Source organism: Lepisosteus oculatus, chromosome 27 (assembly GCF_040954835.1).
Source record: "Lepisosteus oculatus isolate fLepOcu1 chromosome 27, fLepOcu1.hap2, whole genome shotgun sequence".
Classification (NCBI taxonomy): Eukaryota; Metazoa; Chordata; class Actinopteri; order Semionotiformes; family Lepisosteidae; genus Lepisosteus; species Lepisosteus oculatus.
This window is the reverse complement of record NC_090722.1, coordinates 710,661-735,579: the sequence shown is the minus strand read 5'-3', so window position 1 is coordinate 735,579 and position 24,919 is coordinate 710,661. Positions and strand designations below refer to the sequence as shown.

Genomic DNA, 24,919 nt, shown 5'->3' with positions numbered 1-24,919 from the left:
GGAGCATGTAAAAAAGTTTCCGAAATAACCACATGTAAGACTTTGATGCTTAAAATGTTTAGGGAGAAATTAAATACTGCTGTGTATTTTTTTCTTTAAACTACCAATTCCAGCAATTTACAGTTTACATAATATGTTTATGTTCCTAAATTAATATCGTTTATGACCTTCAGATGTATTATGCTCCTCTTCTTTTTATGCTCAGCTACTAAAATTTCCCTTTAGTTGTAAAATTCCAGAAAAATATCCAATACTAAAAAAATTAAAATGTGCACAGTAAAGAGATTAAATGATTAAATCTTTTCACTACCGACCAATGCACCACGAGTGCCCCTGTCGGTCATTTTGGCCAGCCAATCACATACCATGGTACGGTGTGGTGGCTTGTGTGTAGTTGCGTGCAGTATGTAGTAGTTGTGATAGTTGCGAGTTTGTGTTAACACATAAGATGTGTTTATTACTTCTGTTCAAACCTCCTCTCAGGGAAATGATAAAAACTTAACAGTTTGAACATGTACTGTGACATCTGGTCTAAACTCAAGGTCTGTTTCTCTATGCACTTAGGAAAAACTACAGTGTTTTTACTGTCATAAACTAAACCATTTGATTGTTGATTGCCTTATGCGCTTGCTGAGGTAGATGCTAGTGGTACAGATACTGGTGAAGTTAGACTTTTCTTCATAGTATGTATAGATATAATTATGATAATGATTGATGTGCTGAACACTTATGTTACAGGAAATTAGGAATTTGACACAAGAATGGTGTGGAGGATGTTGTAGCTGATGCCATGTCATGTGCTTAGCTTTGGGAAACTTTTTCTGTAAGCTGATTTGAGTTTAGTGGCATTTTTCTTGTCAACAGCCTACTTTGTTTTAACAAAATATTATGTTTCTTATTAAGGGTGGGAGTGTCATATCTTGCTGTGTTTGTTAATTGAAATTGGCAGTCTTGTTTGGATTGTGTGCAGGTCTGTCTGGGACCAGCGAGGTGATGGGCTGGCAAATCCCTAAATTATATTATTGCTTTGCAACCTGTCAGCAATTCATCAACAAGGGAGTCCTTTGAGTTGAAAGGATGCCGATAGGTGCCCAAGAATAGGAGGGGGTGAAAGTCAGTTGTTAAGTCATGGTCTGCTGAGAATTTTAGGATTTTGTTGGTTGTCTAGCAGCACTATATTTTTGGGATGTAAATGGAATGTAATTTTGGAGATCTGGGGAAGCATTACATTTAACTTTTTTATTTTTTCTAGATTGGTTAATTTCAGTGTAGCCAGTTTGTTGCATAGTCAAATGTTTTCAGCATTGCCATTGTTGTTGCCTTTAGGGGAATTATTGGGTGAAAATGTGTAACTATTATTATTATTATTATTATTATTATTATTATTATTATTATTATTATTATTATTTATATGGTGGCAGTATAGGTAGTGACCTTTTCTGCGACCTAATAAGATTTCCATCTTTAGTTTTCCAAAAAGTGTAGGAAATGTACCTGCTTCAATGACATTGAACACATGTAATCTTTTGATGGTGTGATTCCATCCCCATCCACCATTTTGTAGCAGTACATTAAATATTGATTCCATGGATTTTCTGAATGTGTCTGGGACAAACTTCAGTGTAGATGCTTTTCACAAGTACAGGAAAATTCATACAGCTTCCAGAAATTAAGGCATATGCTATATGAGTACGGAGAGATCTACAGTAATTTTAGTTCACCTGTAGTGGCAGACATACAGAGAAGTGAGGCCTGATTGATTTACTTTTTAGGGATTGGAAGTGGAGAAAAACTGTTATATTTTCATTATCCATGCACAACTCCTAAAAATAGCATGGTCTACTGATGGACTGCATAATCTTATTTTTTTCTTATGTGGTACACTAAAGGACTGCCTTCCTTATAAAAAAATGATTTTTTAACTAATTTATTTTGCAGACTGGATGCCTGCAATCTCTCCCAGGAATGCTGTGAAATACTGACTTCAACTTTCAGCTCCTACCTGAAAGAGCTAGACATGAGTAATAATGACCTAGGGGATTCTGGAGTGACACTCTTCTCTACTGGACTGAAGGATCCAAACTGTAAATTAGAAAAACTTAAGTGAGTATGTCAGTGATATAAGAGAACAGTTAGTATCAAGGTGCTTGCTACAAACTATTGAATACATTTTCCCATCCTGAAAGCTCAGTACCAACCATTATTTATTACTAAGTATTAAATAAATCATTCTTATCTATGTAATAATATATATATATGTTCTGATCATTGCAAACTAATTTATCTAATAAATGTCCTGAAAACAGGAATTCATTTCTGTAAAGAACTTTATTCTGGAAATGGGCCTGTTGTACCTGGCTGATCCATCTGTAATTTCGGACTGCATTACCTACAACATGCTAAATTGCAGCAAAAACTAATCTATACATCTTATACACTGCAATGACTGTAACTTGTCATCTACATGAAAATGACCCTCTTGGTCAGAAATCATTCAGGGGTAATGCTGACAGCCAAGAGATTATATTAAAAGTTAGATGTTATTTAGAAGTAAGACTGACATCTGAGGGATGGAATCAACTTCTTCTGTAGAAAAGGAGCTGAGGTAGCAGAACACTTAAAATAACTACAGCTACACGAGAATATCCCACAGAAGGGGATATTTGTCAACAGTGATAGAAGAGAGTTAGTGCTTGGGGTTTTCATTCTGACACAGTGTGACAATTTATACTGAAAACATATCATGATTCTTTGTTCTGTTTGGTTTTGTGTGTTCCATTATTTCAACTAATATCCATGTTTAAAATAATGGAATCCACTAGTAATGATGGTTAATTGAGCAGTACATATTGAATATTGAAGATTGTACAGTGGGAAAGAAGGCCAAAACCTGTTCTAAATAATAAATGAGAATAAAGTAATAGTTCAGTAACTATTCAGGAATAGTAAATTTGCTGAATATTAAATGTCATTTCATTAGTCTTATCAAATGGTGACAAAATATGAACTTGAAAGAATATTTTAATTAAAATTTGTAAAAAACAGACAATCCAAAATATCAAATGTACTGTACTCAGTTTAAAAATAACCAAATAAAAAAATGATCCGAAAAATCATGAGGAAGTCTCCATCACTTCAAGAAACTACTCCACATTATTCTTCAAAAGTATTTTATGTAGATATTTGAAATATTTTTTTCTAATACAACTTTTTCATTATACAGGCTTGAACGCTGTAATCTGAACAAGGATATATGTGAAATTCTGTCCTCAGCTCTCAGATCAAATACTTCAGACTTGATAGAGTTAGACCTGAGTAATAATAACCTGGAAGACTCAGGTGGGAACCTTCTCTCTGCTGGACTGAAGGATCAAAATTGCAAACTGGAGAAACTGAGGTGAGTTTGTCAGGATTATAGTAGAAGAAATTAAGTTTGAGTGGAATTAAATCCTGTAACCTTCAAAGGTGTTTCTTTTTTTAATCAAGAATTGACAATTTGAATTTTACAATTCAGAATGTCTCAAAATTGTAATGGTAATTAGGGAAGTCAGGAAAATATACTGTAGATCTTTTAAATATAATGCAAATACACTCAAGTGGTACACATAATTCAATGCACATGAGAAACAGCATGTCAGACCATTTTATTCTGTGGTAATATGCTGGTGAAATAGTAATAAAAATAAACCTGGAGAAAACAAACATTTATTGAAAATAAAATACAAATAACCACTACAAACCATTGAACAAAATATGTACAACATATGGAATTAGATAAACATAACATGAAAAACATATGTACAAAACTATGTATTCCAGAAGTCTATGTTTTATACTCTGAGAAACCCAGAATGCTAGCCCAGTAATCTGAAACACTGAGCAACACCTAAACGGGTCAAAAAGAGAAAATACACCCAGCATCCTAAATAAAAAAATACTGCTCAGTGCTAAATTATCCTTTATACAGCATGGATGCCCACAAGTGACTGCAAATCTATCTCCTTATTCTAAGGACACATAACCAAACTAGGTGAGAACAAGCTTAGTCTGAGAATTCCACAATAAATGGAATCCAGCATTTCTGCCGAGAGTTCTCCCAGAGGAATTAACTCATTCTGTACAATAATGGAAAAGGGAAATATTTTAAATTTTCAGCCCCTTAAGGACATGTACTTTTTTTCTAAAATCTACACATGTTTCAGTACTTTCTGAAAGAGATCAAGGAACATGATTCAAATGTTTAACTAAATCAAATTATACAGATTTGTATCCTGGCTTAAGAGAAGGGCACTTGTAAAACAGTATCAACACCGTATCAAGGTATAATGAGCTCTAGAAAAGAAACAACAGACTATTTTAAAAAAATGGGAAGAAGAACTAAAGATTACCATCACTTGCAAGGACAGGAAGAACATTCAAAAAGATGTTGGGAGTTTTGCTGGAAAACCCCCAAAATAAAATTGTGTATGTGGTTTGCCACATTGTGGTAATAGGGAAGCAGGGCATTGCCATATACAGTATACAGTACTGTTTTTGCACCGTCCGAGAATTCAATCCTGTTTGTTTGAAGATATATTATGTTTAGAAATACCAAAATCTTGTTTAGTCCTTAATCTGGATAATCTGCCTGACAAGGTTGAGGGAGGAGATAAGTACCTGCTTAAAGAAGTTTGAGCAGCAGCAGCAATATAACATGTAAATGGTTACAAACAGATCCCTGAACCAAAGAAAACTGGATTGCTGTTGTTTCAGAGACTTATGAAATGAAAAATCAGTTAAGGCTCCATAAGGAGGCCTTTGAGAGATACTGGGAGAGGAACATTATTTATACTACCTAATAATATTGATTTTAAGTTTTTTTAGTTATATTATTATTAGTTATATCTTTTGTCTAAACAATCTTTTCTCCCTAGCACTATACCCTCTGTCAAAATGGAAAAGAATTAAAAGTAGCAGACCTTATACTCATGTATATTTGTAATAGTTTAAGTATTATGATGCATTATTATTTTTGAATATTTTTGTATGTTTATAAAACAATGATAATATACAAGTAAAAAAAAAGAACTGCAAATGTTGAAGATGTTACAACCCAATCATAAATATACATTTTGTATCAGTATATTACAATTATCTACATATAATAACATCTACAGTACATGCTTATAGAAAGTCTACACCCCCTTGAATGTTTTACCTTTTGTTGTGTCAGTGCCTCAGAGATTCTTGTATTTTTGAAGATTTCTTTTCCTATTAGCTACATAACATACTTTACACATTTAAGGGAAAAAATATTTTGATTTAGAAAATATATACAGTAAAATGTGAAACTGAAATAGCATAATTGAATGAGTTTCAATGAGCCCTTGAGTAACTTCATGGAAACATGTATAGCTGTGATTTTGTTGGGATAGGTCTTTACCTTGCACACCTAAATGTGACAATTTGTGACCATTTTCAATACAAAATTGTTTCTTGGGGAGCTTTGATGGTCAGCCATTCATTCAAGTCATGTCACAACCTTTCACAACCTTTCAGTTAGATTTTGGCTGTTACTCTGACACAAGAACATTTTCATTTTTATTCTTTAGTCACTCTAGTGTAACTTTGTAAGTTTGCTTCAGGTCATTGGCATGTAAAAGGTGAAATTTTGTCCCAGATTCAGCTTTCTTGCTGAGGGCACAGGTATTTCTCAAGGCCTTTTCTTTATTTTGCTCCACTTTCCCTTCTATCCTGATAATTGCCCCAGTCCCTGCCAGTGAGAAACATCCCCTCAAAATGATACTTCCACCATCATGCTTCATAGTAGGCATGGCATTCTTTGGGTGATGTGCTGCATTGGGTTTGTACCAAGAGTAAATCTCTTACCAAGAGTAATGTATGCAGTATCACTTAATTGCTTTGTTGCTTTTTTTCAGTAATGGCTTCCTACTTGCATTCCTGCCATAGAGGCCAGATTTGTGCTTAGGATATTTCCATGGCATGCTTTGACCAGTCAAAGATTTGACCAGATCTTTCAAAGTTGCCATTAGCATCTTGATAACCTCGCTGATCAGTGTCCTTTTAGATCAGCCATCACATTTATAGGAATGACTTGATCTGAGCAAGGTCTTGGTGACCCTTTACAACTTCCACTTCTTAATTGACCATTTTGCAAGGGATATTCAAGGGATTTGAAACTTTACTAACCATTCTGTGATCTGTGCCTTTCCACAACATTGTCTCTGTGTTCATTTGAAAGTAATTAAAAAAATACATGTTGTATTTTAAATTTGTCATGTTGTCATATTATTTCTGATACTTTAATAGTAACTGCAGCATGGTGGTACCGCCATTAGCATTCCTGCCTTGTAGATCTATGTATTCAGTTCTGAACATGGGGTGCTATCTGTGTGGAGTATATGTTCTCACCATAGGTTTCAAAAGGATAAGATAAAAAGGTCCAAAAGGATACTGGTAGGCTAATTTGCTTCTGAGGAGAAACAGGCCCTGGTGTAAGAGTGTGTATTTGTGTCTGTGTGTGCCCTGCAATAGTCTGGTGGTATTATTTGTCATTCTGAATTTACCTTTTCACTACCCAAAGAAGATTGATATGTGGCACTTGTAGTGGATTAGACGTTAGTCCAACAGTATCTTAATTTAATCTGCAAGAGAACATGTAATAGGTGCTGCATGCTGATGCAGCCACCAACCTGAACTGCTTAATTTAATCTGTTGTACTAGTTCTTTAAATCCACTTAATATAGAATATTCATATTCATATGGAGTCATATAACTAAAGGGGAATTGTATAAGATGAAAATAAAAATAACTGAAGTATAATAACTATAAAATAAGTTATTTATGAATAAAATATATTTATATAGCTGGTAGTGGATACTGAAAAACGTTACACAACAGTAATCAACCTACTTCATAAACATTTTTTGCATCTATTTTTCTCCCTCCACTACCCCCCAACATCTGAAGACATCTTTATTTATAATACTTTTTTCTCTTCCTTAATACGCCTCTTTTTCATTTCCTTAATACATCTCTTTCTCTTCCTTTACTTTCTTTACTTAACCATTTTAATTTCCTTCCACTCCATATATTCTATTTTTTTTAACTCAGTCACTTGCTGCAGTTATTTTGAAGAACTTTTGATGTCCTTGTTTTAACTACATTTCCCATGAGCACTTGTTGTTGTTGTTATTGTAGGAAAGATTTAACATGGTCATTTAAACTTTATTTCTGATGATCATTTGCAAAGATCATTAATATCAATAAATGCATAACAAGCACATGCCACATGGTCTGTTATTTTTATTGTTTTATGTATTTTGTTGTCTGCTTTGTTAATTAGATTCTGGAAAAATAGACCTTGATGTGAGTGTATGTGTACTTGTGTCTGTATATGCCCTATGATAGACGGCCATCTCATACAGTATGTATCCCACTTGTGCACGTTGCTTGCTAGGATAGTCTCTGGCTACCCTGTGAGCTTGTATTGGATAAAGTAGTTAGAAAATAGATGGATGAATTATGTTGTCTTGAAAATATATTACTGTTCTGACATGTCATAATTTACTGTACAGGTTGGAAAGATGCAATCTCACAAAGGGGTGTTGTGAGGCTCTGGCCTTGGCTCTCAGTATAAACTCTTCACACCTGAAAGAGCTGGATTTGAGTAACAACAACTTAGAGGATTCAGGAATGAAAATGCTCTGTGATGCACTGGCGAATCCCTACTGTAAACTTGAAAAACTGAGGTGAGTATGAAAAGAAATAAGAGTGTTGAAGGGCTTTATCACAAGTAATGTGCCTGCCAGATTTATTATCCCTGATAATACATGGACAGTACTCAGTAACGTTATTGAAGGATATATGGATTGCAGAGTGTATCCAACTGAAAGAATAAACAAATGTCATACATGAATCTTAAATGCACAGAGCAAATTGTTTACAATGTTGTCATAAACTCAGGAAATACAAGGGTGAGATTTATCACATCTTTCTTGTTAGTATTTTGTTAATTATCCTCTGGTAGACATATCACTTAAACAATTTCCTCTAGTGTGCTTTGAGGTTTTTGCACTTCTAGTGCCTTCAAACCCTTTTGTATCATCTTATGTACTGCTTTGTCAAGTTGAAACTACAGATTTTTATTAGATTAGGTCTGGAGATTAAAATAGGTTGAGAATATTTATTTTGTATGCACTTTGTGTGAGTGAACTACTGGATGTTTTTGTGATTTTGGATATATGCTTTGGATCATGGTCATTATGGAATGTCCATTTCTTTCGAATTGTTTCTTACTAGTCCATGTTTAAATCATTAATGCTTTAATGCATGCAAAGCCTTTTTCATACAAAATACAAAAGCCCATATCACCAAAAGAAGGAGGAAAAATTAGTGACATCATTGAAAAATAGATTGTAGTATAACTGTGCCAAAGTATGACTGGTCAACAAATCTTTAGAAACAAACATACCAGAAGGTTATTACTACACTGTGAGGTAGAAATAAGTAAGGAAGAGCAGAGTAGGGTGGAGAGGAGGTCAGACGTTTTAATAATAAAACAAGCCCACTGTTGTACGTGTTGTAAGTGTCTCAATTCAATTTAAGTTGTCTATAAGAAGTCTTAACAATAATTAAAATTGATCCAAGTCCAATCTGCAAAATTAGCCATCTAGAATGTGCAAGGTATCGGTAGGTACACAGCAGCATCAATTTTTAATGTTTTTGAATAATCTGATGCAGGACTGCACTACACTTTAAAAATGCCATGTGGCACAGAGAATCCTTAAAGTACTGCAGCTGCATGTAGTTGTCAGACAAATTGGAACAGCATTAAATATTTATTTACTATTTAAAGCTTTCCTGCGCTAATCATACGGTATGCATACTAGTGAAAAACATTTTTTTTTAAATACAATGATTACATTGTTTAGACAGGATGTTGTTACTACATTACTACCACAACTGAGCACATGAGACATAACAATACTGTATGAGATAATACTGATAATACTGTATAGAATTATTAGTAATTGTGAATAAACAATACTTGGAAAACATGTTAATTTTTTATTTTAATACTATAATATATATTATACATTGGGGTTTTTAAAACGTACTATTTACAAGCAAATACTGTAAATAAGTTAAAAATATAAGTGATGGGGTTTTTAATTTGCTGTAATTTGTGCTACTGTATATCTGAAATTGTAACAGTAATTTCCAAGAGTTCTTGATGACTTTTAGGAACTGAACAAACATAATAACCTACAGTCCCACACACAGATTCTAAATACACAATACATAATTTATTGATATAACCAAAACATGCATCAAAAACAGCAAATTTAATATATATATATATATGTGATGAACATGGAATGTTAATTGTTTAGTCAAGGATTAGAAATATTAGAGTTAATTTCAGAGTTAAAATACACATAGACTATAAGGTGTTATAGTCTAATTTGTAGGTTTTATCAGTCTCATATACCTAAATCACATTTATATTCTCAGACACATGCATTTACTATCATGATCTAAACATCAAACATGCATTTGCAAAAATAGTTCAACTCTGGAGTATTATAATGTGAAAAAAATAAGTTAAAAAAAAGGTTTAAGATTTACTGTCCAAACATCCTTGATGAGTTTAAACTTTGTGCTTGTAAAACTGAGCTGGTGGATTGGTCCATGGCAGTTTGCACTGCTCTACGTTGGGAGGGTACCAATGCAGACAGAGGAGAGAGAGAAATTGCCCAGGAACTTATCTAGCAACGTCCATTGGCCTTAACATAGCATTTTGTTCACTTCAGTCTTTAAAAACATTCTGTACACAGTTAACCTTTTTGGAGTCTGGCGGCAGGGTTCTTCCTGGCTTTAGCTTTGTTCAGAACATGCTTGGATATTCCAGAAGTCAATTAAAAGAAAGAATCCAACTTCATAATTTAGTTGATCAGGTGGAAATAACAGTGGGTTTGCAAACCCAAGATTTATTGTTTCAGAGGTATTTTGGGTAGAATTCTATAATTTACTGACTGTCTTGGCCTGGCTACTTGGAAAAAAGTTTCAAGTCCTGACTCAGACTACTTGCAGTCACTTGGTTGGAAAAGTCAAGATTGCCTATTTAGAGGGAGAGAGACTGGGGAGTCAGTAGTCAACCAGCGAAAATAAACTGGGTTTATATGGGGCAACATCACAAGTTGGTGATTGGCTGAGATGTTATTGGGCTTGGTTCTGATATCCTATAGATATCCAAATGGTGGATCTTCCTTTGGATGGTTGACCATGCCCTGTAACATTAAGATCAGGTCCAGATATTCCTATGGCACCAGCAGTGGACATCCATTATGGGGAATACCGGGTCTTCAATTCTTGTTATGCAGAGGACAGACTCATCTCCCTCACTTTCCCACACACAAACACCATTCTAAGGCTGAGATCACAAAGAAGGGTCCTCTATGGCTATATTCTTGTGCAGTTAGAAAGAAGAACCAGGTTGTTTGGTTAAGGCGAACAAAGATTATTAGAAATCTTTAATAACACTTAATTCTAAGTGAAATAACAAACACATTTTTGAGTGACTTTGTTGTATACTATAAATTGCATTGTAGCTGATACAAGTGCTCACATTGTATATGTAGTATATTTGTATAGTACACTTAAGAGAGATCACTTGATTGGCCATATACAATTTCTTGTATTAGGAATTTGTCTTTTTCGCATGCCCCAACTTGCTCTCCATGAGACACTGACACATAGAGAGAGAAGCTTGGGGTCAGAGCGCAGGGTCAACCATTTATATGGTGGCCCTGGAGCAGTTGGGGTTAAGGACCTTGCTCAGGGGCCCAACGGAGTAGGATTCCTCTGCTGGCCGTGGGATTCAAACTGGCAACCTTCCAGCCACAGGCGAAGATCCTTAGATCCTAACCCTTTGTCTATTTAGGTCAGTATATTTAAATTGTTAATATTAAAATTTGCTGTTATATTGTTGAGGTATGCACCACTCGAAACTTGCTCTCCATGTCTGTGTGTCTCATGAAGAGAAGCCCAACAGGTGTGAGTCTGGTCAAGACCTGGATGGGAGACTCCTGGAAAAGCTCAGATTGCTGCTGGAAGTGGTGTAACTGGTACCAGTAGGGGAGCGCTCCCCATGCTGTCTGTGTGGGTCCTAATGCCCCAGTATAGCAACAGGGACACTATATTGTAAAAAAGGTGCCATTAGGACAGTGCATTAGGAAGTTGTCTTTTCACATAACCCAATGTGCTCTCCATGAGACACACAGGCAGAGAGAAGCTTGGTCAGAGATTTATACAGTGCTCCTGGAGCAGTTGGGGTTAAGGGCCTTGCTCAGGGGCTCAATGGAGTAGGATTCCTCTGCCAGCCATGGAATACAAACCAGCTACCTTCCAGCCATGCGTGCACATCCTTAGCCACAGAGCCATAGAGCCACCACTCCACCACTTGAAAAAAAAGTAGAATAACTGGGTTGGATAAGAGAACACCCTCTTGAGTTAATACTTGGTGGAAGCACCTTTTGCTTGAATTACAGCCTTGAGTCTGTTTGGATACATCTCTTCCAACTTTGGACACCTAGAGGGAGGACTTTTTGCCCATTCCTCCTTAAAGAATTGTTCAAGCTCAGTCAAGCTGCATGGTGACCATTGATGGACTGCCCTCTCTAAGTAATTCCAAAGATTTTCAATGGGATTTAGGTTGGGGCTCTGACTAGGCCACTCAATGACATTCACCTTCCTGTCCTTCAGCTACTGTACGGTTGCTTTGGCGGTGTGCTTTGGGTCATTGTCATGTTGAAAGGTGACCATCTTCCCGTTTACAACTTCCTGGCTGAGGGCTGCAGGCTTTCTTCAAGAATTAGCCTGTATTTTGCACCATCCATCTTCCCTTCTGTCTTGACAAGTGCCCCAGTCCCAGCTGAAGAGAAACACCCCCACAACAGGATGCTGCCACTACTGTGCTGTACTGTAGGAATGGTGTTCTTTGGATGGTAAGATGTATTGGGTTTTCGCCAGATGTATCATTTTGCATTCTGGCCAAAAAGTTCAATTTTGGTCTTATCTGACCACATCATCTTTAAGGTGCTTTTAGCAAAACATAAACAAGACTTGATGAGGCTTTTTTTAAAGAGGGTTTTATTTCTTGCCACCCTCCCATACGGGCCAGATTTGTGGAGTGCTGCTGATATTGTTGTCACATGCACACAATGACCAGTCTTTGCCATAAAGGCCTGTAGCTCATTCAAAGTTGCCATCAGCCTCTTGGTAGCCTCTCTGATCTCCTTCTTGCTCAGTCATCCAGTTTGGAGGAACAGCCTAATTTAGGCAAGGTCTGGGTGGTGCCATACGCTTCCACTTCTCAATGATGGTCTTGACTTGCTCCATGGGATACTTAAAGCCTCTTAAATCTTTTCATATCCATCTCCTGACTTGTGCCTTTTCACAACTTTATCTCAAAGTTCTTTTGAAAGCACCTTTCCGCCCATAGTGGATTATGTGCTTTGAAATGCACTTCCAAATAGTGGAATCCTCTAGAAATATCTGTTTTTATTCTGAACTAATCAAAATTACCAAAATTGATCACATGTGGGAGCCAATTAGTTTGTTGTGTGATCTGTAAGGTGATTGGTTATACCTGAGCAAGTTTACAAATGCAATTGTAAGGAGGGTGTTCACTTATCCAAATAAGGTATTTTACTGTTTTAATATTAATTTTCAGAATATTTTAGAATTGTATTTTCACTTGGCTAATGTGGGTTACTGTGTGTAAATAAAAATGGAACAAGCCAAATTTAATTTGTTTTTATTTTCATAGTGTCATACAACAAAAGGTACAAATTTTGAAATGGGGTGGTAACTTTCTATACCCACTGTATAAATTTAAAGAATTAGATTTTGTATTTTGTATATTTCATTTTATGAATTATAAATTTTATAAGTTTAATTTCTACTCTGGAACTCCAGCTAGATACAGAGTGATGAAAAAGTACACCACCTTAAGATTTTATGGTTTACCATACTTAGCCATACATATTTGCACTTCACCTAGACCTAGACCTATAGTAGACACAAACAACCGCATTTGCCAAATAACACAAAAACTCTAGTGTCATTATTTAAAAAAACGAGCCAGCATTCAATATCATTGAAAAAGGAATTAGCTATTGAATACTTAATTCTGTAACTTGTGGCACCACCTTTAGCAGCAATAAGTTGAATTAAACATTTCCTGTAATAGCTGATTAATTTTTTTTATCATTCCAGATACTTTACTGCAGACATTTGAGTTCTTGTCAGTTCTGACTTTGACCAGTGAAACAGGAGTTTATACGAACCTTTATGGATATCTTTAATAGCAAACGACTTAACTTTTTAATAGTTATTTCTTTCATTTAGAATCAATCATTTACGTCATTACATGTAAAACTGTATATGGTAGAGAATGGAGAAGTGTAGCACATAAGGTTCATAATGATGCTTTTTTCTGATTAAATATATCTTTAAAATACCATAAAATGCAAAATGAATGACAATACTATATAATATCGTCTTTACAGCCTTGAAAACTGTAATTTTACAAAGGACATCTGTAGTGATCTGGCTTCCGCTTTGCATTTGGGTCACTCAAAGATGAGAGAGATGGAATTGAGAGACAATTGCCTAGAGGATTCAGGAGTGAACCTGCTCTGCACTGGAATAAGTAAAATAGAAAGATTGGGGTGAGTAACAAAAAAAACAGAGCTGTTTACGCCTGGTTTTAGAGGGATGATATGTCTGCAGGTTTTTATTTTAAATTGGATATTGAAAAGTTAGCTGGATATTGGTTGAACTTAACATCTTATCCATGTTTTGGGTGTTTCCAGTTTAAACTGACAAATCTCCAGCTACAACTGACCTCAAGGATGACACAGCAGTACATTAAATGCAATTTATCATTCTGTAGCTGTTTAATAGCAATGTAATAAATGAATAATGTTAAAGTAATTATGCAGTTTTATTAGGTAAATACCTACAATTGTAAATTGATTAATTCTAAACACACAGGAAAAAGAACTTATGTCAGACTCTGATAGTGTTCACAGTTCACTGATAGTGAAATACAGATATTTCTGTAATTCTGAAGATAAATATTGTGAAAGAAAATATATGTTTCTAGCTAGAACTAATATAACTGTTACAGGTCAGCTTTAATGAGGGAATTAAAATGTATAGTGATGCTATTTTAAATAAATAATTTACGAAGGATTGAAAGCTACATTTTCATAGGGGGGTTAGATCATTTAGACTAGTCTGGTACATGTATGTAAAGAGACTCACACTACTATCTGGTGCTGGACTGATGTAAAATGTTGTAAGCAGAAGATTTTTGGTGACTGAAGTCATCTAAGTAATGTGGGATAACTCTTTGGATTTGTTTTAAAGAAATTTTCCTTTTCTTTATTGTTTTTGAAGAAAAGATCAAAATCACTACAGTACATGTTGGTAATGGACTGGAACCTTTATTGGCAGCACATGTTGCCATGACTCTGGGCAGCAGAAAGTGGGAGATCTGAACAGGACTGGGTAGCTTTGGGGAGGACAGAGAAATCTAAAGGCGATGGGACCACACCCTATATTACAGGCAGAATAGAGAGTGGGATAGAAAAGAAGCACCCCACATCATTGATTGAATGAATGTGAATGTTCTTAGGACTCCTCAAAGAGACTGCTTGGGGTTTGGGCATGACAGGTGCTATTGTCTAGACCCTGTGTGTTCTGACATGGAAGTCTTCCCGCTAAAATAACAATTGTGGTCCCCAAAGCCTTAGGAATGGTCTCCGCCCCATGGAGAAAGGGTTGAAAGTCTGAGGTGGGCAACCAGTCACCACGTTTTCAGTGAGCTACTGTATATACTGTATATGCAAGCCCATATGTGTTTTACAAGAACATGTCTCTTGCAAGTGCAACTTGTAGACAAATAGGACATTCTACCATGCTTTCTACAGTCAGAAAACACATTATTTTAAAACTAGAAACCAGCTACCTCAGCATTCAGACCATATGAGAGAAGCATCGAGGTACAGAAAAAAAAAACTGCCACCAGTGTGTGAAGTTGACCTCTGAGCTAAAGGAGTGGAGTAAGGTCCTTCAGGCAACAGCAAAGCAAAAGAAGATCCTGAAGTCCAAGATGGCAGCTTGTGAGTGTTACGCATTCCACTCGCGCTGCTCTTCCTTCTTGCATTCCCACGCGCACACCCTGTAAAACAAGCTCACGCCGCAAGTAAACGCCAATCACCGTTCTCTCCCGTCTCTATTTTAGTTCTCCTTTTTCCTCACTTCCCCGCTCACTATTGCGGATTCTCTTCGAGCTCCCTAATGCACGTTTACCTCTTGCTTCTCTACGGTTTTCGATCTCCTAGCCTGCTTCTCGTTTTCGGTTTCGCCTTGTGATTTGGATTGCTGCTTCCTCGTTTGTGCTTCCGTGTTCTGAACAACTCGCCTGCTTCCTGGATTCGATTTCGCCTAGTGTTTTTTTGGATTGTTGCTTCCTCCTTGTCTCTCTGTGTTCCGACCTACTCACCTGCCTCCTGGTTTTCGTTTTTGCCTAGCGTGTCTGCTTTGTCTTTCTCTTGTCTTGAGTCCTGCATAGGATCCTATTGCCCTAGCAGCCCTATCTTACAGTGAGACGCAGTCCAACCAGTTGCAGTTCAGTAAGGTTGAGCTAAAATGGGTGAGCAACAAGCTGGTAATGTCACAAAAGTGCAACTATGGTCTTCAGACTGATGTGAATAGCCTGTGTTAAGAATGCACAAAACTGTCTTGTAAAACAAGGGAAAAAAGAGATGCTTTGCTGATTGATGAACAGCAGCAAAAGAATGTGGAAGCCAAGCTGATGGCCTCTGAGATGCTGATCAGCCAGCTGCTGAAAGAAAACACTCACTGTAAAGTCAGATGAAGGAGGTGGGCAGTGAGTTGGAAATCCAGACAGCTGAAAAGGGAGGTTGGAGAGCAGGAACTCACCCAGTAGAAGACTGAGTCAAGGAAAGATTTTCCCTTAGTTTCCCCATAGAGTACTACAAGCTGGTTGTATAAATTAAAAAAGCACAAGATACAGTACTTTCAGCCAGAGAGCCACAGAAATTCAACGCCTGAAGAAGTTAAGATGCAAGAGATGCTAGGATAACTTCCAAGGCTGAGTGTGAGCAGTGTTTTCATGGAGGAAATAAAGCACTATAGAGAACCATTTGATCTACCAAGAAAATTAGGTGGCCAAACAACCCATGATGTGTCATGGCAAAGAGATTTCACCATTCTCAACATTCTTCCCAGTGAAGAGTTGACTCAGTCCTTGGAAAGCCTGAGAACACATAGAGTCCTCAGGAAGAAGATGTCTTTTTCTGCCTTTCACACACTCCAATGACATTGGTCAGGCCTCTGAAAAGCCACTGGAGATGGGCTGGTATTACAAGCTGCCAAGACACAGGCTACCTGATGGCTCCTCGAGAAGAAGAGTAGGAGAGGCTACCTCCAGATCCCTGGAAAAAGATCCAGGGATCTTTTTCTCCAGATCCAATCGAAAAAGAGTAGGATACGTGGCTGCCTTTGTCCCAATAGGCAAGAGAGAAGAAGCTCCAGGTGCCAGACAATGACAAAAATGCAATAGTGCATAGGTGTTGGTTATATAAGATACAAGTAAAGGCAATACCTTCCCTACAGTCACTGATGGATGAGGGGTGTATTATCAGGGCAGCAATGCCACTGTCCTTGCAGCCTGCTCCTAGGCAAAGTGATAGACTGATCAATTCTTACAGAAAACATTTAATTCACGTTTTTTGGTGTTCATTTTGTTAATAATCAAAGTTAACAATTGAAAATTTAAATAATGTGCTACTTTCCATAACAAAAATACTTTTTGTTATTGGCATTGTAAAAAGGTGTATACTATGAAACCTAACAAGGTCAGAGATATACAATCTCTGAGTAATAAGGCTGAAAAAGTTTAGATTCAGTACATGCAAATAAATTAAATCTGCAAAGGTCATGCAGTCAAACTCAGGTTGAAAAGGAAAAAAGATTCTTGAAGAAGCCTGTAATTTTTTTAATCTAAAATTTACAGTTCAAGGACAAATTAATTGCATTTTGTTAATAATATTTTTACTATTGCAATGTCTGCAGAAATAGGTGAAAGGACTATTGTTTGCTTCTTTTCTAATGTTCAGAGTTGGGAGACTGAAGAAACCATGCCATTTTGTCTCTGTAGGCTATCATTCTGTGGAGTCACAGAGAGAGGCTGTGAAGCTCTAGCCTCAGTGCTCCGCTCAAATTCCTCAAAACTTAGAGAGCTGAACCTGAGCTACAATCACCCAGGAGATTCAGGATTGAAACTGCTTTCTGCACTTTTGGAAGATCCTAACTGTGAACTGAAGAAATTACAGTAAGTTCAGAAATATAAACATATTTCATGTGTCCATCCTTTGTTTTAAAGTTTGTTTCTTATTGCTTTCTAGAAAGACAAACATAATAGTAATACAAACATAATACTGCATAGTTGTACTACTAATAATATTTGCTTACTGCCCTGTCTTTCTCACTCCTGAAGAAGTCTCCATGGCTGAAACATTGTGTTTTCTTTTTTCTCTTTTCAGTATGGAATAAACCTATTACTTGTTCCTTTGCAGCCTAGGCATGCTGAAGCAGCTACCCACCAGACTAATAATAATATTGTCAGCTTGTGGGTTTTTTTTTCAGTTTGTAGACATTTTGCTATTTGAATGTAACATCAACTTCTCTACATCAAATGATGTGCAAAATGTTTGTCCAGCATGGAAATCTAAATATTTCAGATTTTATTTTGCACTTTTGATGTTTACTTTTCCTTCTATTTTATCCTTCTGTTTTGCTAACTATATCAGAAAATAGATTATAAATATGCAACATTGTGATAATTCACTAATTACATGGTTCATGGTTTAAAATGTGATATTTAACCAGCTAGTCCCTCCTGGGTATGGTTTGTTTGACCTTCTGCATCTCTCAGACAGAGGCAGGGGCATCATTGTTATTTACAATTTTTTTACAATTTAAATCCCATTACTATACCTCCTCCCTCTTCTTTTGAGTGCCTTGTTTTAAATGTCACTATCCCCCAATCTACTATCATTGCCACAGTTTATAGGCCATCCAAACCAAGCAAAGCCTTTTTAGGTGAGTTTGCTGATTTACTCTCATTTTAATGCCTTAAGTTGAAAAGGATCCTTATTCTAGGGGACTTTAATATACACATTGACTCAAGCTCATCCAGTCTGGCTAAATACTTCCTTTCTCTACTGGGATGTTTTGATCTTACTCAGTTTGTTTTTAGCCCTACACATACTGTAACAAAGGACACACCCTAGATTTAATCATTGCAAATTACTCTTTCGTCTCCCACTGCTCTTCCCTTGATCCAGGCCTCTCTGACCACTTACTGTAGCTATTCTCTTCAATCTGGAATAACTGTTTCTAACACTTCTCCCTCATGCTCTACAAATTCTGCAACTCATGATCAAATGATCAGCCAAGGTTTGCAAATTCTGTTCTATCCTCCTTATCTTGTTTCTCTTCCTCTGACACTCCAGAGGACAAAATACATTTAATTGACAGTGCTCTTTTATCTACCCTCCACACCTTTGCTCCTCTAAAACAAATTCCTAATACAAGAAATTGTATATGGCCAATCTCTAAAAGTGATCTCAAAGTGATCTCTAAAAAACTCGAACCATATCCTTCTCTAACCCTACCCCCTGGTACAATGACCATCTGCAATTTATGAAGGCAGTCTCCTGCAAACTTGAGCGTAGGTGACATCTTTCTGACCTAAATGTACATGACCAGGCTTGGAGAGATTACTTGTCTGAATATACGGTTACTATAGAGTCTGCTAAATCCACCTACTTCTCTCACATCATTGAAAATCACAACAACTCCAGACATCTTTTCTCCACCATCAACAGTTTGCTAAAGACAAACTGCCCCACCACATTACCTGCCTCATCGCAACTTTGCAACATTCTTAGATTTCTTTACCTCCAAGATCGACCACATCTGGCATCACATTCTCTCCACTACACATATCATTTCCCACCACTTTATTTCAGTCATGTTTCTCTTCTCTCTGTCCCATTGTGCTCAATATTATAAATGAATCCTTGAGCACTGGCGTTGTACCAACAGTCCTCAAAACTGCTGCCATTACCCCCATGACAAAAAAACGTAACATGGCTCTGGACAATCTTAACAATTTTCAAATCATCCCCAACTTACCTTTTCTTGCAAAAATTCTACAACGTGCTGTCACACTTCAGTTACATAACCACCTCATGGCAAATAACCTTTTCGAACCTCTCCAATCTGGCTTCAGTCAACTTCACAGCACAGAAACTGCCCTAGTCAAAGTCACCAATGATCTCCTAATAGCTTCTGATTCTGGTTCTCTTTCTATACTTATCCTTCTTGATCTAAGTGCTGCTTTTGACCATAACATTTTACTTTCTCTTTATTTTACTTTTTCTTAATTGAGACTGTGTTTGGAGTTTCTGACACTGCTCTCAAATGGTTCAAGTCTTACCTCATTGATCGGTGTAACTTTGTCTCTCTTAATGGGTATAGGTCTGAAATTGGTCTTGTTAAGTCTGGTGCTCAATACTGGGCCCCTTGCTTTTCAGCATTTACATGTTTCCACTTGGTCAGCTTTTAAGCTTTCACATGTCCTCACCTATCATTTCTATGATGATGCTACTCAAATATACATCCATACCAAACCTGACACTGATGTGGCTGTCTCTATTGTATCTAGTTGCATCTCTGACATAAAAACTTGGATGACTCAAAATTTCTTTCATCTTAACTGTGACAAGACTGAAGTCATGCTTATTGGCACCCCAAATCAACTTCGTAAAGCCAGTCCTGTAACCCTATCTGTAGATGGTTCTGTACTTGAGCTTCAGTCTAAATTGAAAAACCTTGGGGTGATATTCAATTCTGGCTTAACATTTGATCCACATGTGCAGCATATTGTCAAAACATCTTTTTTTTCACCTCAGAAATATCGCTAGACTATGCCCTATGTTATCACTAACTGTGGCTGAAAAACTGATCAACACATTTGCGTTCTCCCGAATTGACAACTGTAATGCTTTACTCGCTAGGGTATCTAAATCTACATTGAACAAACTGCAGTATGTCCAAAATTCGGCAGAAAAACCCTGACCAGGTATTGTGCAAGTGTTCACATTACTCCTATCCTGGAGTCCTTGCACTGGCTTCCTGTCAAATTCCGTATAGACTTTAAAATCCTCATGCTCACCTATAAGGCTCTGCATGGCTTGGCACCTCAGTATCTGTCTGAACTATTATCACCCTACTCCTCACCGTGTAACTTTCACTCTTCTAATTCTGGTCTCCTAACTGTCCTCCTACCCCAATGGGTGACAGGACCATCTCCTGTTATGCCCCCAAGCTCTGGAACTCTCTCACCAAGGATATCAGACAGTCACCTTCTCTAAACTCCTTCAAATCCAGACTCAAAACCTTCTTCTTTAGAGGAGCCTTTACTTAACTGGTTCCATTCTTTACCCCTCTGCCCTACTACTGTATACTTAGTACCACCATCCACGGTCTCATCTTTGTATTGTAATTGTGTTTTATCTTGTGTATTCTTTTTATTGTTGTTGTCATTCTGTAAAGCACTTTAAGAAGCCACCTTTAAGTTTTTTTTTATTATTATTATTATTATTATTATTATTATTATTATTATTATTATTATTATTATTATTATTTTGTCCTTTTTCCTTGAAAATCAAAGGTTAAATGATGGTTAATACATTAAAAATGAAATTAGTAATACATTTTGTTGCTTTTTCAGTTTCAACTAACAAAAAATATGTAGCAGGTATGCATTTCTGGGTTATTCATTCAGTGTTTCTCTCTTCGATTTTCTTAAAGCATAGACCATGTTGGAAAACACAGGCTGAGACCAAAACCTCAGAAATGTAAGTCTGCTTACACTCCAAAATACATTCTACAAAAAAGTTGTTTCTGAGGAGGAGGGTGGAATTAATAGTGATTAATTTAGAATATACTGTAGATTCTAAAAAGGACAGAGTAAAAATATAGTTTTCATGCTATTTCAGTTCCCCCTTTCTCACCTATACAGTTTAAGTCATACATTATTTACATACTAATAACTGTAGAAACTTTTAATTACAATGCAATTAGCCATAAGTGGAACGCAATACTTGTTATCGGGAGCATAGGAAGTGTTCCAGTAGGAGGTGCCTTCTGTGTGAAATATGCATATTACCTAAGTATCCAAGTAGGTTTTCTTCCATCCCCCAAAAAATGCTGGCTTGATTAAAATGGTCTGTAAATTGTCCCTTAATGTTTATAGGAATGTATCTTCACATTTCTCACCGGATGATGCAGCACATTGCACCGCGCAAACTACAAGTTAACACAGCATTCTGCCCTTTTTAAAAAAAATACTTTTTGTGGGACTGCACTACTTTGTAAAACCACCCAGTGGAGCAGTGAATGCTTAATGTGTCTTGTGGAACCTGTTAGGATATTGCCAGAAAACGCTGGCTGGCTTTGAATCCTAGTCAATGCTAAGGGACAATCTTTTTCTAATGCTAGAATTTAAATTGTATACTGTTTAGGCTTTTATTAATTTTAAACTGTGTATTACATCATGTAACATATTAAACTAATACTGTTTTTATTTACAAAAACAAATTTGCTCAATTTGATATATAAAAATAGTTTATTATTATACTTTGACTTGTTGTGATGCAATGTGCTTCTTTCAGGTATTATATATATTTCAGGTAAAATGTATAATTTGTATTTTGCCTTAATGCAAATTTCAACAATGAGTGATCAGCAAACAATTTAATTTAAATTTTGATTATGAAAAATATATTTTTCCTGTACTGTAGTTTTAAAATGTGAACAAGACTAAATTCCTGATGCGCCACATTCGCAAATCACATGAAGTTATATCCACAGATATGCTGAACCGATAGCATACAATTAACTGAGGGTATACCATATAAATGTATTATATATACAGTAAATACAGCATGATGGTTTTAAAGGCAATAAGAAACTTACTGACAGTGAATACTTCAAAAATTAAGAAGCTTCACATTTTATAAATGTTTATTACACAAGACAGTGAAACTTGACAATTTATTACAGTTATGATTTTTAATCAATATAATTTTGCTGATGTCCTAATCAAGGGGAAATTTTTTTAATGTATTTGTGGCTGCTACAGTTGCACCTGTTTGCAATGGCTGGATAGTTAACCCTTCCAAATTGCTTTGTCAGTCTGTCCGGAGCGTGATGGGGCCGTCTCCTTGACATTGGATACTCCTCAGTAAACTTACAGTATGTGATTGTGAATGTCAAGTGAATATTTAATATACTGTGATATATACAATTAATAAAAACATCAATGTAAATATCATAAGATTTTCAATTGACAACTAAATTTTATTTACAATTGGTTTCATTTGCCATTGCAGTTCAAAGTTGCATAAAAAAATGGTTGTAAACTGTTCCAAAGCCCTCTCAGACAAGAACAGAGAGTGCCAATTTATCTAAAGACTAAATCTTCCCCCACACACCCTTCCCCCAGTGAGATTAGGCAATGCACAAAGAAAGCACTGAATACCCCAAGGGACAGTTTGTTAAAAATATAACTTTTTGGTTGTGTTTAAACACAAATCTTTTCTCATGCTTCAGTGCATGTTTCAGTGGCCCTTTTAATACCACTTTCTTATTCTAGATTATAATATTATATTATCTAGTATTTATATATAATATTAATATATTGTTTATATTATTATAAAATGTATATGATTTACTTTTAGGGCTTGTTTTTACCCCTGCTATTAACAGTATCCACGTTTGCATACTTGTTCATGTTCATTATTAGCATTATTAATAATATCTTCCATATTGCATGTTTTTGGTATGTTTTTAGAAGCATAAATCCACCAGTCTATCTATTTTCTAACTGCTTTATCCAGGACAGATAGGGCGTAACACACAGTATTATGTTACATTTTTGATAGACTTCAGAATGCTTTGACTGATGCATAAAAGATATAACATAATGCGTGCCGTGGCGAAAAAGCTATTGAGGATGGAACTCAACAAAAATCTTTCCTCCTGCCAAAAGAATTGCATATGTAGTTTATTCTTATCTGAGTAAAAACTGAAAATACAGCAAGAGATCCACAAATCAAAAAGAGGTTGAACCCATTGAGTTTGTGTTATTCTGCTTTATATGGTTAGGTGTTCTACATATATACAGTAGCTTTTGAATAGTAATCCTAGCTTTATGAACTTGCTGACACCTGGGATCTGCTTTATTCAAGCTAAGGTTTCTCAAAATGGAACCAGATACTAGATGTTGTTTAAATAAATCTTTTTCACAAATCACAACCTTTTAAATGCCTTTCATAATGGTTTGAAGGCTCTGTGTCATTTGTTTGCAAAGTTATTGACATCTGAAACATCATGTCTCATAAATTGGCGTTTTAATAAGAAAACAAAGGTTATAAAAAAATGAAAAAACAAATGACCCAGAACAAAATACAAGAAGTTTGAAATAATTATTTATTATTAATAAATTAATTTATCTTATTACAGTGGATATAAAAAGGCTACACACCCTTATTGAAATTGTAGGTTTTTGTGATGTAAATCCAGAAATCAAGATAAATCATGTCAGTCATTTTTCCATCTTTAATGTGACCTTGCAACTAACAAAATTCAAGAGAAAAACAAATAGATAATTATTAGGAAAAATAATTGAAATTAAAAAACCTACAACACCCTGGTTGCATAAGTGTGCACCCCCCCCCCCAAATAAATAATAATAAACCCCTTTTGCATTTATTACAGCAGTAAGTCTTTGTGAATAAGTCTCTACCAACTTTGCACACCTGGACCTCGCAATATTATCCCAGTCTTCCTTGCAAAAAAGTTCAAGCTCCTTCAAATTGCCAGGGGATCTCCTGTGCACAGCCTCAATCCTATGGGATTGAGGTCTGGGCTCGGACTGGGCCATTCCAAGAGTTTGATCTTCCTTTTCTGAATCCATTCCTTGGTTGACTTGGATGTGTGCTTTGGGTCGTTATCATTTGTAGGCATCCTCTCACGAGGCACCAATAAATGTAGGGGTTTTGTGCATTTACTGGGACAATTATTAATTGTAGCAGTAAGTCACAAAATGATTCTTTGATGGCTATAAGAAGACCAACCTTGCGGGATAACTCAAACAACGCACACACACGGATCCTAATACACGAGAATACATTTATTAATGCATAAAATGTGCATATAAACATAACAGATCTTATAGTGAGAGTTATCAGAATACAAAAGTTATATTCAATCACGAAGAGTTACAAATACCAAGAGGGACATACATTCAGTATATCATTCATTTATACCGTTTCGTAAATGAACTTGGATTACAACTTCTACACTAGATACTCAAAAGCAAGTACATCACTCATAGGAATTAAATTGATATCAACTGGGGTTGAGGTAACAATTGAATTCTCGAGCTGTAATGCAGAATGTTGAATACTCATCCAATCTGTGTGGATTCAGATCTCCCGCGGGCACAAAGAAACAGTGGCAGGCTGTTGCTGTCTCCAATCGGCGCTCTCTGGCTCCGTGCCAGGCAGTGCTGTTGCGGCTGGAGAGAAGTGAGAGCGATTTCTGCTGCGATGCGCTGCTGATGCTCTCTGAAGACCGGCTAGTTAGTGTTGGCTTTACAAGCAGAGTTTCTGCACGGGAGAAAAGTGACTGCGGTTCAAGCAGGTCACACTCTTTAGACAGGAAGAAGACCGGTTCGTTCCTGATG

At 36.3% G+C, this 24,919-nt stretch overlaps 1 protein-coding gene across 1 annotated transcript in view; it reads left to right on the top strand.

The window, feature by feature from the left end:
• Positions 1 to 24,919, top strand: part of LOC102684101 (NACHT, LRR and PYD domains-containing protein 3-like) — a 78,614-nt gene that overhangs the window by 44,730 nt on the left and 8,965 nt on the right. Inside the window, exons 4-9 of the mRNA XM_069184696.1 lie at positions 1,939 to 2,103; positions 3,224 to 3,397; positions 7,578 to 7,751; positions 13,575 to 13,736; positions 17,258 to 17,431; positions 20,980 to 21,026. Of these exons, the coding sequence (XP_069040797.1) occupies positions 1,939 to 2,103; positions 3,224 to 3,397; positions 7,578 to 7,751; positions 13,575 to 13,736; positions 17,258 to 17,431; positions 20,980 to 21,026 (896 nt within the window). The remainder of the gene's footprint in view (positions 1 to 1,938; positions 2,104 to 3,223; positions 3,398 to 7,577; positions 7,752 to 13,574; positions 13,737 to 17,257; positions 17,432 to 20,979; positions 21,027 to 24,919) is intronic.